This window comes from Musca autumnalis, unplaced genomic scaffold (assembly GCF_047663935.1).
Source record: "Musca autumnalis isolate F117 unplaced genomic scaffold, ASM4766393v1 scaffold_1, whole genome shotgun sequence".
In the NCBI taxonomy this organism is placed as follows: Eukaryota; Metazoa; Arthropoda; class Insecta; order Diptera; family Muscidae; genus Musca; species Musca autumnalis.
In genome coordinates this window covers 234,414,687-234,426,894 of record NW_027411644.1, presented here as the reverse complement: position 1 = coordinate 234,426,894, position 12,208 = coordinate 234,414,687, and the positions used below count along the sequence as shown (strand labels likewise).

Below are 12,208 nucleotides of genomic sequence, written 5' to 3'. Positions count from 1 at the left end.
GAAATATTGCACAATTAATAACACATACCTGGAACACAATGACCAATTGAGTGAGTGGTTGCAAGATGACGAAAATGTCAAAAAAAATCAGCTCAATTATGAATGTCAACTCCGGTGAGTTTTCTCATTTTTTCCTTTAAATTGAAATGACAGAAAGACAGAACTCAACCTAAATAACGTAATAAAAATGCACTGTACACATTTTGTTTTTATAACTAAAGAATGAGTTTATTTACTTTTTTGTTTGTCATTATAAATTATATGTAAATTTTATAAACATAATAATAAAACAACACAGTTGCTTTTATTTTCTTAACATGTTTTTTCCTAAATGAATCAAGAAAATTATAAATTAAATTAAACCAAATAAGGTGAAGCTGAATCATAAAATTGCACTACAAAAATAAGATGGCTGTTGTTGTTGTTTCTTTTTTAACGCTTTTTGCCTAACATTAACAAGTTTGATATTTGTATTCATTATAAATATTTTTTCGTAACAAGTGATATAATGCAATATTTCTGTATATGAACACTTTTTTCAACAATATTTCTTCGTTTTTGTATGCGCAATGAGAATTGTAACGATTTGGTAGAAAATTTACTTCTTGGAATTGATGATATCAATGAATTCAGGTTTCAATGATGCACCACCAACCAAAAAGCCATCAATATCAGGTTGAGAAGCCAATTCTTTGCAGTTGGCAGCAGTTACAGAGCCACCATATTGAATGCGTAGACTGTCAGAAACTTCCTTGGAGATGTTTTCAGTCAACCACTTGCGGAGATAAGCATGGACTTCTTGGGCCTAAAAATACAAAAAAAGAATACAGAGTTAATGATCGATTTACTTAGAATTGAATAGAAGTTGTTTTTATTGGTCTGCAAGTTGTTTACTTTTTCTAGGGGTCTGCTAGTCTGTTACTATAACTTGTATACAATAGAAGCCGATTATAGGCAAGTAGCCAAATTAAACCAAATGTTTAATTTCCTTTGTTGTTTTTTTTTTATAAATTTATATTATATACACTATGCGGTAATCACAGTTTTTTGTTTGCTACAACATAACATCATTCTTAAATTCCGCTGGCATCAATAACAAAAACCTTAAGGGGGGTCATGTCTTTACAAAGAAAAAAATGAATAGGAGCTCACTACTTTTTAAAAGGTCATCAAACTTATTAATTTTATTTTCAACTCCCAGTTGGTCTTTTCTTAATAAGAACACGGTGAAATATGATTCATCAACTCCACAAATGAATGAATATTGTCACCTTCTAAAGGTCACATCTATACATGCGTAGAGGGGGGTAATTTGTGCTTGTTTATTTGGCTGAAGTTGGGTAGAATTAAAAAGGGCAGACAACGCTCAAATGTTTTAGGATTCATTCTTCACTCAATTACGAATTAACTACATAATTACCACCAATAACTTACAGAACATCACATTTTTCGGCGAAACATCACATTTTCCCTCAGTAAAAATGAAGAATTCTCCGTAAGGGGTGTGGGAATTGAACCTTTAATCTGTAGACAGATCGAATCGAATGCCGGCTATATCAGAATTTTGTGGCCCTTTTTGTACGTACCAACTTGTGGACAAAAATATGGATTGTGATTAAATCTCAAAAGTGTTGCCGAAACGAAAAAACAATATCGCTGTAAACAAGACCACAAAGATTGCTTTCGGTAAAAAATCCAAAGAATACTCGAACAAAGTTTAAAATGCACTTAAAGAGAAGGTCTTGCTTGAACTGCACTTTTCTGAAATTTTGTGTGGGAGATACCCGAAGGAGTGGACTCTCGAACTTGATCTAAATCTGGTAAAAATTTTACGATGTGCAAAAGTATGGACCAAATTGGTTAGACCCTCAGTTTGGACAAAATATTACGAAGGTCAAATGTTGGATCCAATCGGTTGATCCGTTCGAGAGTTATCGTGCGCATCAGCTAGCCAGACAGACGGTCGGACATGGATAAATCGACACCAAATTGCCTGAAACACAATTCGTCCAAACATAATTGGGGTGTAAAACGATTTTCCTCGTTGTCCTAAAATCTGAGGGCATAAATATAATCGGTCCCATTGATATTAGAGAACTCTCTACTTGTCTCTGTGGGGATGTTAGGGAGGGAGTTACGAAATTAACAAAGTTACTGTAACCAGACCTTTGTTGTAACAGTATTGGAAAGACGCTTACTATCTGAAATCGCAGGAGGATGTATACATGAGTTAATGGTTTTTGAAATTCATTTCCGCATTTCGCCTTCTCGATGACTACCGAAATAATATTTGGATTACGAAAAACAATTATACACCTACCTATCATTCTATTTTAAGTTGTTAGTTGATGTCTCTCAACTGTAATATACAAATTGTATCAATGCCCTTAATCGTAATGTTCGCAACTGGATATTGTCCATGAATTTATTGACACATGTTTCAATAAAATGTTTAAAAGTGTCTTAACAATTTGCTCATAGTGTCCTGTCTACACAAGACTATTTTGCTATTTGCGCTTGGCATTAACAAATTCATTTATGTACTCCTAAGTTGGTAGAAAATATGTATAGGTATATTTAGATACATACATACATATTTATATGCAAAATACACCCCACTTAGGTAATGTATTCCATAGGTACTTTATATTTAGATACTAACTCCATTATCAATTCCCCACATTAACACGAATATCCTTGCAGACTCCATTGCATCAAAATCAAATCTTTAAACATTTAATAAACATCCACCATTTTAATAAACATCCACCTAAACCTCGCCCTCTGCTAAGTGTCTAACAATCTCTTATCAGTACTTGCAGATTTTTCGAACATCTATTAAACATTTCTATCTCTACTTACTTGTTGGGGTGAGGCGGTTTTGCCAGTACCAATAGCCCAGACAGGTTCATAGGCAACAACAACATTGGTCCAATCCTTAATGGTCTTAGCATAGGCTGCCATTTGGCTAGCAACAACAGCTTCAGTTTTACCAGCTTCACGTTCTTCCAATTTTTCACCAATACAGGCAATGACCTTCAAACCTTCGGCCAAGGCGTGGGCAGCCTTTTCAGCAATCAATTCATCGGGTTCACCGAAAACATGACGACGTTCAGAGTGACCCAAGATAACCCAACCAGCACCGACATCCTTCAACATAGCTGGACTGACTTCACCAGTGAAGGCACCCTTGGGAACTTTATAGCAATTCTGTCCGGCAACATTGAATTTGCAGGGCAACAAATCGCGAGCAAAGTTAATATAAACAAAAGGACAACCCAAGACAATTTCAACATTCTCATCCAAAGTGGCACCGCAAAGAGTTTTGCACAATTCAGTGATAGAGGCCTTATCACCGTTCATTTTCCAGTTACCACCAACACAGAATTTGCGAGTCATTTTTGCTGTTGTCTTTTTTGTTTGTTCGGGAGGGCTAGTAGAATTCTGCAATGAAATAATTTAAACAAACAAATTAAATAAAATAACTTTTCTTTTTTACAATAACGAACTTTTCACTCCTTTCACTTTCGTTTTAGTACCTTTCTCAACGACTGCTTTTTGGCGAATAACCTTGTATGACCTTGTTGTAGTTAAAAAAAGTAAAGAAGTCAGCGGCAAAAGTACTTTTTATCGAATTTCTTCGATAATCGATTATTGCGTGTGGGGAGAAACGATTGTTTTTGTTTTGTTATGATTTGGTGGTGTGGCAACATGTCGAATCGTGGGGAAATGTAAATAAATATTTCTATTTTTCCAGTAATGGAATTTTTATTATTGTTTGACAAATTTTATACAACATTTATAATATCAATTGCATAATAAGCTTGTGTTCGTGTAACAGCGTTCGTAAAACGGTGCCTGACTTGTGTGATGCCAAGCAAGAATGAAAGCAGCAAATTCCCTCATCAATGTTATCGATAAATTCACAAATGAGCGTTGCCACTTTTATTGCGAATGTTGATTGGATAAAAACTGTTAATTTTTCAAATGTTGAATATTTTAAATTAAAAGTAGATTTATTTATTTAACCAAGTGTTTTATTTCGGAAAATTATAAACAACGATTTCTTTTTAAAACAACTAGCTTTTCATGGGAGTTCACGAGTGTTGTATCAAAACTGTAATTTTATTTATTCATTTATTTGCTTTGCATTCTATACGATTGTTATACCCTAGACAGACGGCAGCGTTAATTTGCATTAACTGCCTTAATTCAAATTAATTCGTGCATTATCCACATTCTTAATGCACAAAATCAAAGGAAATTTAAACTGAATTTAGCAATTTCAATATGGCAATGCTGTTGAAAATCAATTGTCTTTTGTCAAACTTCCATGTTTAAGAAAATAAAAAGGGAAAGCAAATCAGCAATTTTCGCGTTTCTTCAAAATAAGTAATGGTCTTTCGCGAGTAGAATAGCAGTTAATCGTTTTTCAAGCCTTCTAACAAATCTCTTTTTCAAATTTTTATTTTCACAAAAAATTTCATTACCCACCATACCAATTCTATCGAAAGTTATATCTTCCTCAAATGTTTTTTAAATTTTTGCAATATTTTTATAATATTAAAAAGACTCAAAAATATCGCGAATAAATTAAATTTATTTTTGCTTCATCGGGGTGAAAGGTCAAAGGTAGAAAGTGTATTTGTTTCGCATATTTTGACGAACTTTTGTAAAGCTTCATGAAATGTACTTAGCAGACAAACAAACAACACAAACAGCTGTTTCATAAATGCAGAAACTATCGTCTGTCAGGGTGAAAAATTAATTCAAATTAGGACATTTTTAATGCAAATTAACTCTGCCGTCTGTCTAGTAGAGCTGGCAAACCATCGATATTCCCAACATTAGATATTTTCGACATAATGTTTTAAAATATCGATTGATATCGATTGTATCGTTAAGTTGTCATCGCCATTAATTTGGAGATAAAAATGGCGGAAATGTCAATGATTTTCTTGAAATTATGCAAAAGTAGTTCACAGAAATGTAAAGGAGAATAAACAACTGCTTTTATTTTATAAAAAATGTAAAAAAAAATACATTTTATTTTACTGAAAAATCTGTACGTGTGAGTACGGACTTGCTTTCTTACATATACATAACCGAAAACCAGCGAAATTTATATTTATTTCAATGGATTTTATGTTAGGGGTTTTTATTCCGATAATATCGATAGGCATAACTATCAATCGATATTAATTTTTTAAATAATAATCGATATTATCGATAGTGCCATCGATTTTTTGCCAGCTCTACTGTCTAGGGTATTAATTGCTCTGTTCCAGAACCTGCAAGAAGCTTCTATTTTTTACTACGATAACATTTTTTCCTTTATACTATCGGAAAAAATAGTAAAAATCAAGGTAAATTTATAGAAGGTATGTGCATGAATTACAACAACTAACAAATTTACAAAAACAACATTGTTGGTATTGAAAATTAATTGTCAAAGAAAATATTGAATAATGGGGTCGTTCCAAAAATTTCCTCAGGAAAAATATAAATACATTTTGAAAATCCTCCAAAATAGAACAAATTTGAATGACAATGTAAATATAAAGCATTCAGAACTGTGGTAGGTCATTTTTACTACAAGTTTAGGAAGAAAAACAGAATTTTATGGAGGCAAATTTCGAAGTTTCAAATTTCATGAGTAGACCCTATTACATTTTGAAAACTAAATTTACAAAAAAAGTAAGAATACAGCTGATTGTCACTTCTACCTTCTATAAATGTACCTTGGTAAAAATATGTAGATTCTTGCAGTCCTGGAACAGACCATATGTTTTCTCTCTTTAACCCATGGCACAATTACCCAGGTAGTGGCATCGTAAAATTTTGAATATGTTATGTCAAAACTTTCTTTATGTTGTTGGGGAAATTACAACAAAAATAATTTTTTTATAAAGGGATTTGACTTTTCATATTCGATCAGCTGGTGTGATACCACTACCTGGTAGTTCTGCCATGCTTTAACCCAAGGCATATTTATATAAGGTAGATGCACCAGTTACAACAACTAACAAATTTGAAAAACAACATTGTTGGTATTAGAAATTATTGCTCTGTTCCAGAACCAGAACTATTTTTTACTACGATAACATTTTTTCCTCTATGTTATCGGAAAAAAATTTAAAAATAAGTGGATTCTTGCAGTTCTGGAACAGACCATATATGTCAAAGAAAATATTGAATAGTAGGGTCGTTCTACAAATTTTCTCAGGAAAAACATAAGTACGGCTGACTTCATAAATGCAGTATGATGCGTCAAATGACATCGTCGCGACATCATAAATGCAGCATGTCTTTTTATTGACATCGTCGCGACTTCATAAATGTCACGCGACACATCACACTGCACAGCAATTGCCGAATTTGTGCAGTGTTTCCAAGTGGACTGCACACCAATGGACTTTTCTTTAGTACTGTTATGCCAACTGACATTTGCAAAGAAAACAGGAAAAATACATAAGAAACTATAAGAAATGGCGGATTTGAAGTAATTACACTGTGCAACATTTTTAAGGTGATCTTGTGCAAACAATTCGAACTGAGGATTTTTTTGAAAGTACAGATCCAAACGACAAGAAACCCTAGTTGGGTTTTGTTGTGTCAGATCCAGCTCGGATTTTATGGCCTCATTTAAACATGGTTAAATATTGACTTTTTAAAGCTTTTCGGGGCTAAATCTCTGAAACTAATGAGAATCTTCTTCTGACCTTTGAAGCAAATTTGTAGATAAATATCTAAAATTTCCGTAATTTGTGTACATTTTGCAACATATCTCAAAAACCGTTAATTTTTTCTTTTGAAAAAATATTCGCTGGAATGTAATACACAACTCTTCAGAACATGCCATTGTTGTAAAATGCCTATATCACGTTGTTTTCAGTATATTTTTCAACGACCATTTAATAAATACGTCAATAATGCGGTGAAATCCGAAATGCGAGAATTAACTGTTGGTGTGAACTGTACTTGAAATACGTGTTGTAAAAGATATGATGCAAAATACCGTGGAAACAACATGAAGAAAGCATTTTAGAGTTTCGGAATGTTCTGAAGAATTATTGAGAACAAAATTTTGAAGATATTTGTATAAGGTTGCTTGGTTCAACTCCCACTAGTTTAGCTGATACTGACCAAAATTTCAGCAATTATGTAAAATATTCTATATTTGATCGATTTTGACGGCCTAGTTGGAGTTTTTCTTATGTGGTTTTCTCAAAAGATAATTTCTACTAGTTTAGGGCTACAATATTGCTAAAAACAGCAAGCCCAAATTCCTATTCGTTTCTGAGATAAAGGCCTGATAAATGCAAAAAAGTGTAGATTTAGCACGGTTTAGATGAGGCCATAAAATCCGAACTGGATCTGACAGGACAAACCCCTACTAGGGTTTTTGTAGTCTAAATAGGTACTTTCAAGAAATGCATACTAGAGGTTGTTTGCATTTTCAGTGTTGTATAGTGTTATTCAATATAATAAATTTATTTTCAAAAAACGGAATCTTACAAAAAATAAAACAATGTGTGCGTTCATGAATGCAGCAAAATGACACGTCTCTTTTTTGACAATGTCAGTGTTGCCACACATATTTACATCATCTTTTTATAATATTGTTACGAATGTAACTGATAGGTTTAAGTTAATTTAGTTTAATTTCCGTTAATTTAAAAATTTGAATTGTAACGTAAAGTTTTTATTACGCAGTTACTTTATTTAAGCAACAACAATTATCATGTAGAATTATCTTCATTATTCTAGATGTTCTTTACCTTTCATTAATGTGCTTTTATTTTGTTTTGCCATAGTCATGTAATTATTGTTTAGTTTGTCACTTCTTTTCTTACATTTATTTGTTGTTGTAATTACGTCATTGATCATCCCCCATGTATGTATGTGAGTATGGTTGTTCGCTTAGTGCGAATGTGCGTCTGTGTGTTCGTTGTACAGATTCGAGGTGTTGCCATATGCTCTAGATATTTCTCGAACAGGGAGACTTTGGGATATAAATGCATTGGAACCGGCAATGACGAGTAGTTGTGAATTTTATACCGAAGTGTAAACATCGACTAGTAAAGAAGTAAAGTAAAGCTGTGTACTTAGCTATAACAGTCAGTTCCGAATAAGTGTAATAAAGTAAATAAAGAATTGTAGAAACGTAATCTAAAACGAACCCTGTTTTATTTGGTACAAATCGTATCGGGGAATAAAACAACGTCTACACGGAGATTAGTTAAATCTAATTCCGTAACAATTGGTGTCAGAAGTGGGATTACGATCATCCTACAATGAAGTTTAAGGATCTACGAGTGGAAGACTTGAAGAAGGAGCTAAGTAAGTTGGAGTTGTGTTCTACTGGCAACAAGGCCGAACTACAAAAACGCTTGTTGGAAGAGTTCGAGCGCCGTGGAATGAACATCGATGAATATGAGTTCGACGATAAGGAGGAAGTCGAGTTACCGGCAAAGGGCGAATCCACTGTTGAGGAAGTTTCATCGTTAGCTGCCAGGGGTGACGATTTGAAATCAATGCTGGCTATGATGATGGAGAAATTAGATGCTAAAATGGAAGAAAATTCCAGAAAGAGCGAAGAAACTTCCAGGCTTGTGATGGAAATGAAAGCAGAAAATTGTCGAATGAGCGAAGAAAATTCCAGAAAATTGGAGGAAAAGTTAGAAGAGAACTCTAGAAAAATCGCTAAGGGCATGGAAGAGAAATTAGAGGTAAATTCCAGAACAATTAACGAGAAACTCGAAAACATCACGATGGTGATTGAAAAGAGAGTAGAAAACATGGAGGTACAAATTAAAGAGTTGGATAAAAAGATTTTGTCTGTTGACGAGAAATTTCTGGCTCAAGATGAGAAGATTCTGGGCATAGAAAAGAAAATGTCGGAACTGGAAATTAAAGGCGGTCCAGTGAGAGCTATCCATAACGCGTTAAAAATTAAGCCTCCAGTGTTCGACGGCTCTACCTCTTTCAATGTGTTCAAATTACAGTTCGAGACAGTGGCTGCTAGAGATTCTTGGAACGACAACGAAAAGGCGGTATCACTCCTTATGGCATTGAAGGGTGATGCTGCTGACGTATTACAGAGTATTCCCGCCGCTTCTAGGAACAACTATGGAGATATAATGGCTGCTCTTGAACGTAGGTACGGTAGTGAACACAAGCAAGAGATCTACCGAATGGAACTGAGGGGAAGAGTCCAGAAGCCAAATGAGACTTTACAAGACTTTGCGGCTGATATAGAGCGGTTGGCGCAGTTGGCATATCCAGGAGAGACACATCCATTGGTGGACCGCATAAAGATTGAGACATTTGCAAGTGGTATTCGTGATCCAGAGATAAAATTTGCGACGTATGCGGCACCGATAGGAACATTTGCAGAAACCGTGTCATTTGCCCTGGCCCAAGAAACCGCGAGGATGCTGGTGAAACCTAAAGCCTACAACGTGAGGAGACTGCAAGTTGAGGACAACAATTCTCAGACCGTTGTCGATCCGCTAAAGGATGCACTAATGCGTGTGAAACGAGGGGCTGGTAAAACGAGAAAGACTTGCTACAACTGTCGGAAAACTGGACACTTGGCCCGAGAATGCAGATTGAGACAAACAAGGCTCAGATCCACCTCACCGCCTTCAAAAAGCGACGACCAACCGGTGGCCAAGAATCTGGAAAGAGAGACATCAGGTGAATCAAATAAAATGAATTCCGCCAATCACGAGGCGCCGCTGGCAGAGGATGAAAACGATGGTCCCACAATTTCTATAGCCATAGTCCAGCAGGAGAATCACAACTTAACGGTTAAAGGCTTTGTCAATGGTGTATTGCGTACCTTGACATTGGACACCGGTGCAACAAAGTCCATTATTAGACCGGATTTGGTAAAAGGGAAGGTATTGCCGTTAAATGGAGTCAAATTGCGGACGGCCACAGGCGAGAAGACCCCGGTGCATGGAAAGGCCTACCAAAGGCTAAGTATGGGTAGGAAATCGAAATTTCGATTTTATAGTGGCCGATATTGTGGACGAAGTTATACTTGGTGTAGACTTTATGATTGCCTTCGATATAAACCTGGACATAAAGCACCGTGTGATGACTTGGTCCAATGTGGAAATACCGATAAGTGTGGGCTACAACGAGGAAAGCAAACATCGCCCAAAGGCAGAATCCGGCGAGATCGCTGTCGATGTCCGTACGCTGAAGGTGGAAGCCGCCGACAATTGGCCCGTAGGAAAGCGGAAAAATCCAGCAACGAGGACGAGAAAGCGAAGATGTCCGTCGAGGAAACGTCCATCGAAAAGCGGCCGTACAACAAGGAAGGACAAGTCCGATGAAGACCAGGTGGCACTTAGGAAGGTGACCACAAAGAAAGAAGGTATAACGTCAAGATTCCTGGAGCGAAAGCAACGTCCAGAAGAGCAGAAGTCCAAAGCTGACGCAGTAGAGGGTACATCTAAATCGGTTGCCACCACTACGGAACGAGAACTGCGTCTAGTCAAGAGGAACAGGCTTAAGCGGGAGGCAGTGTTACCAATGCCCATACCACCGAGAGGGAACTGTGCCTATTCGGGACGAACAGGCTTAAGCGGGAGGCAATGTTACGAATGTAACTGATAGGTTTAAGTTAATTTAGTTTAATTTCCGTTAATTTAAAAATTTGAATTGTAACGTAAAGTTTTTATTACGCAGTTACTTTATTTAAGCAACAACAATTATCATGTAGAATTATCTTCATTATTCTAGATGTTCTTTACCTTTCATTAATGTGCTTTTATTTTGTTTTGCCATAGTCATGTAATTATTGTTTAGTTTGTCACTTCTTTTCTTACATTTATTTGTTGTTGTAATTACGTCATTGATCATCCCCCATGTATGTATGTGAGTATGGTTGTTCGCTTAGTGCGAATGTGCGTCTGTGTGTTCGTTGTACAGATTCGAGGTGTTGCCATATGCTCTAGATATTTCTCGAACAGGGAGACTTTGGGATATAAATTCATTGGAACCGGCAATGACGAGTAGTTGTGAATTTTATACCGAAGTGTAAACATCGACTAGTAAAGAAGTAAAGTAAAGCTGTGTACTTAGCTATAACAGTCAGTTCCGAATAAGTGTAATAAAGTAAATAAAGCATTGTAGAAACGTAATCTAAAACGAACCCTGTTTTATTTGGTACAAATCGTATCGGGGAATAAAACAACGTCTACACGGAGATTAGTTAAATCTAATTCCGTAACAATATTGTCATTTTTTGCAATCTCTTATGTTACACGCTAAAACTTTCATACGAAACTTTCCCATTATTTTGGCGTTCATAGATCGAGTTCCATACAAAAGTAATTTTATGAAATTACTGTAATGGGGAACTCGACATAAGAACGCCAAAATAGTGGGAAAGTTTCGTATGAAAGTTTCAGGGTGTAACATAAGAGAATGTAAAGGCCTGCGTACATAAGCTGCTTTGCCTGATTGCCTTGCTTTGCTGCTTCAATAAAAAATAAAAGAACAAAGAAGGCCGACCTAATTTCCAACTGATGGCAACCCAGTTCGAAATTTCGTCTTTATTCTATTATTTTTATTACGTCAGAAATGAAGCAGGTAAGCAAGGCAATCAGGCAAAGCAGCTTATGTACGCAGGCCTTTAATACTGCATTTATGAAGTCAGCCTACATTTTGAATCCTCTAAAATAGAACAAATTTGAATCAAAATGACATTTTTATTACACGTTTAAGATGAAAAGAAGTATTTTATGGAAGCATATTTCCAAGATTTAAGTTTCATGAGTAGACTCTATTACATTTTGAAAACCAAATTTACAAAAAAAAAAGTAAAAATACTGCTGATAGTCACTTCTACCTTCTATAAATGTGCCTTGCTTTAAAAAAAAAAAACAATACCTATGATTTGGGTTTTTATTTGTGATAAGAGAGTACGTCTGCTCCAGAACCCGCAAGAATTTATATGTTTAACCTCTCCTGTATTCCGCCCCCTACAAACGACATTGGCGTCAGGTACCTTCCCTGTAGTGGAATTCTGTAACTCATTTTTCGAGTTATCGGCAATATTATAATGCTCATAATTTCGGTAATTAACGAAATTTTTCAGTAAGTTAGCTACGAAAATGTAGTAGTCGTTAAGTCCTACCGGTAACTCGAAAAATGTGTTAGAGAATCCCACTACTGATGCCATTTGTGA

General features: G+C 35.5%; 2 protein-coding genes across 3 annotated transcripts in view; one reads left to right on the top strand and one right to left on the bottom strand.

The window, feature by feature from the left end:
• LOC141389231 (uncharacterized) overlaps nucleotides 1-12,208 on the top strand; it is a 57,775-nt gene continuing 45,567 nt past the window's right edge. Inside the window, exon 1 of the mRNA XM_073960470.1 lies at nucleotides 1-114. Within this exon, the coding sequence (XP_073816571.1) occupies nucleotides 103-114 (12 nt within the window). The 5' untranslated portion in view covers nucleotides 1-102. The remainder of the gene's footprint in view (nucleotides 115-12,208) is intronic.
• On the bottom strand, nucleotides 202-3,706 carry Tpi (triose phosphate isomerase). 2 transcript variants are annotated; one of them, XM_073960471.1, is made up of 3 exons: nucleotides 3,540-3,706; nucleotides 2,863-3,444; nucleotides 202-805 (listed from the first exon to the last, which is right to left on the bottom strand). In XM_073960471.1, exons 2-3 carry the CDS (start codon nucleotides 3,397-3,399, stop codon nucleotides 599-601), a joined length of 744 nt encoding a protein of 247 aa, XP_073816572.1. In that variant the 5' UTR covers nucleotides 3,400-3,444; nucleotides 3,540-3,706; the 3' UTR covers nucleotides 202-598. The 2 variants fall into 2 exon arrangements, with proteins under 2 accessions (XP_073816572.1, XP_073816573.1); XM_073960472.1 differs by having other exon boundaries at nucleotides 3,510-3,621.

Coding starts and splice junctions, on each gene's coding strand:
- Tpi (XM_073960471.1), bottom strand. CDS start 3,399: ATGACTCGCAAATTCTGTGTTGGTGGTAACTGGAAAATGAACGGTGAT. Junction 806..2,862: donor AAACCGCCTCACCCCAACAA/GTAAGTAGAGAT, acceptor TTGTATTTTTAG/GCCCAAGAAGTCCATGCTTA.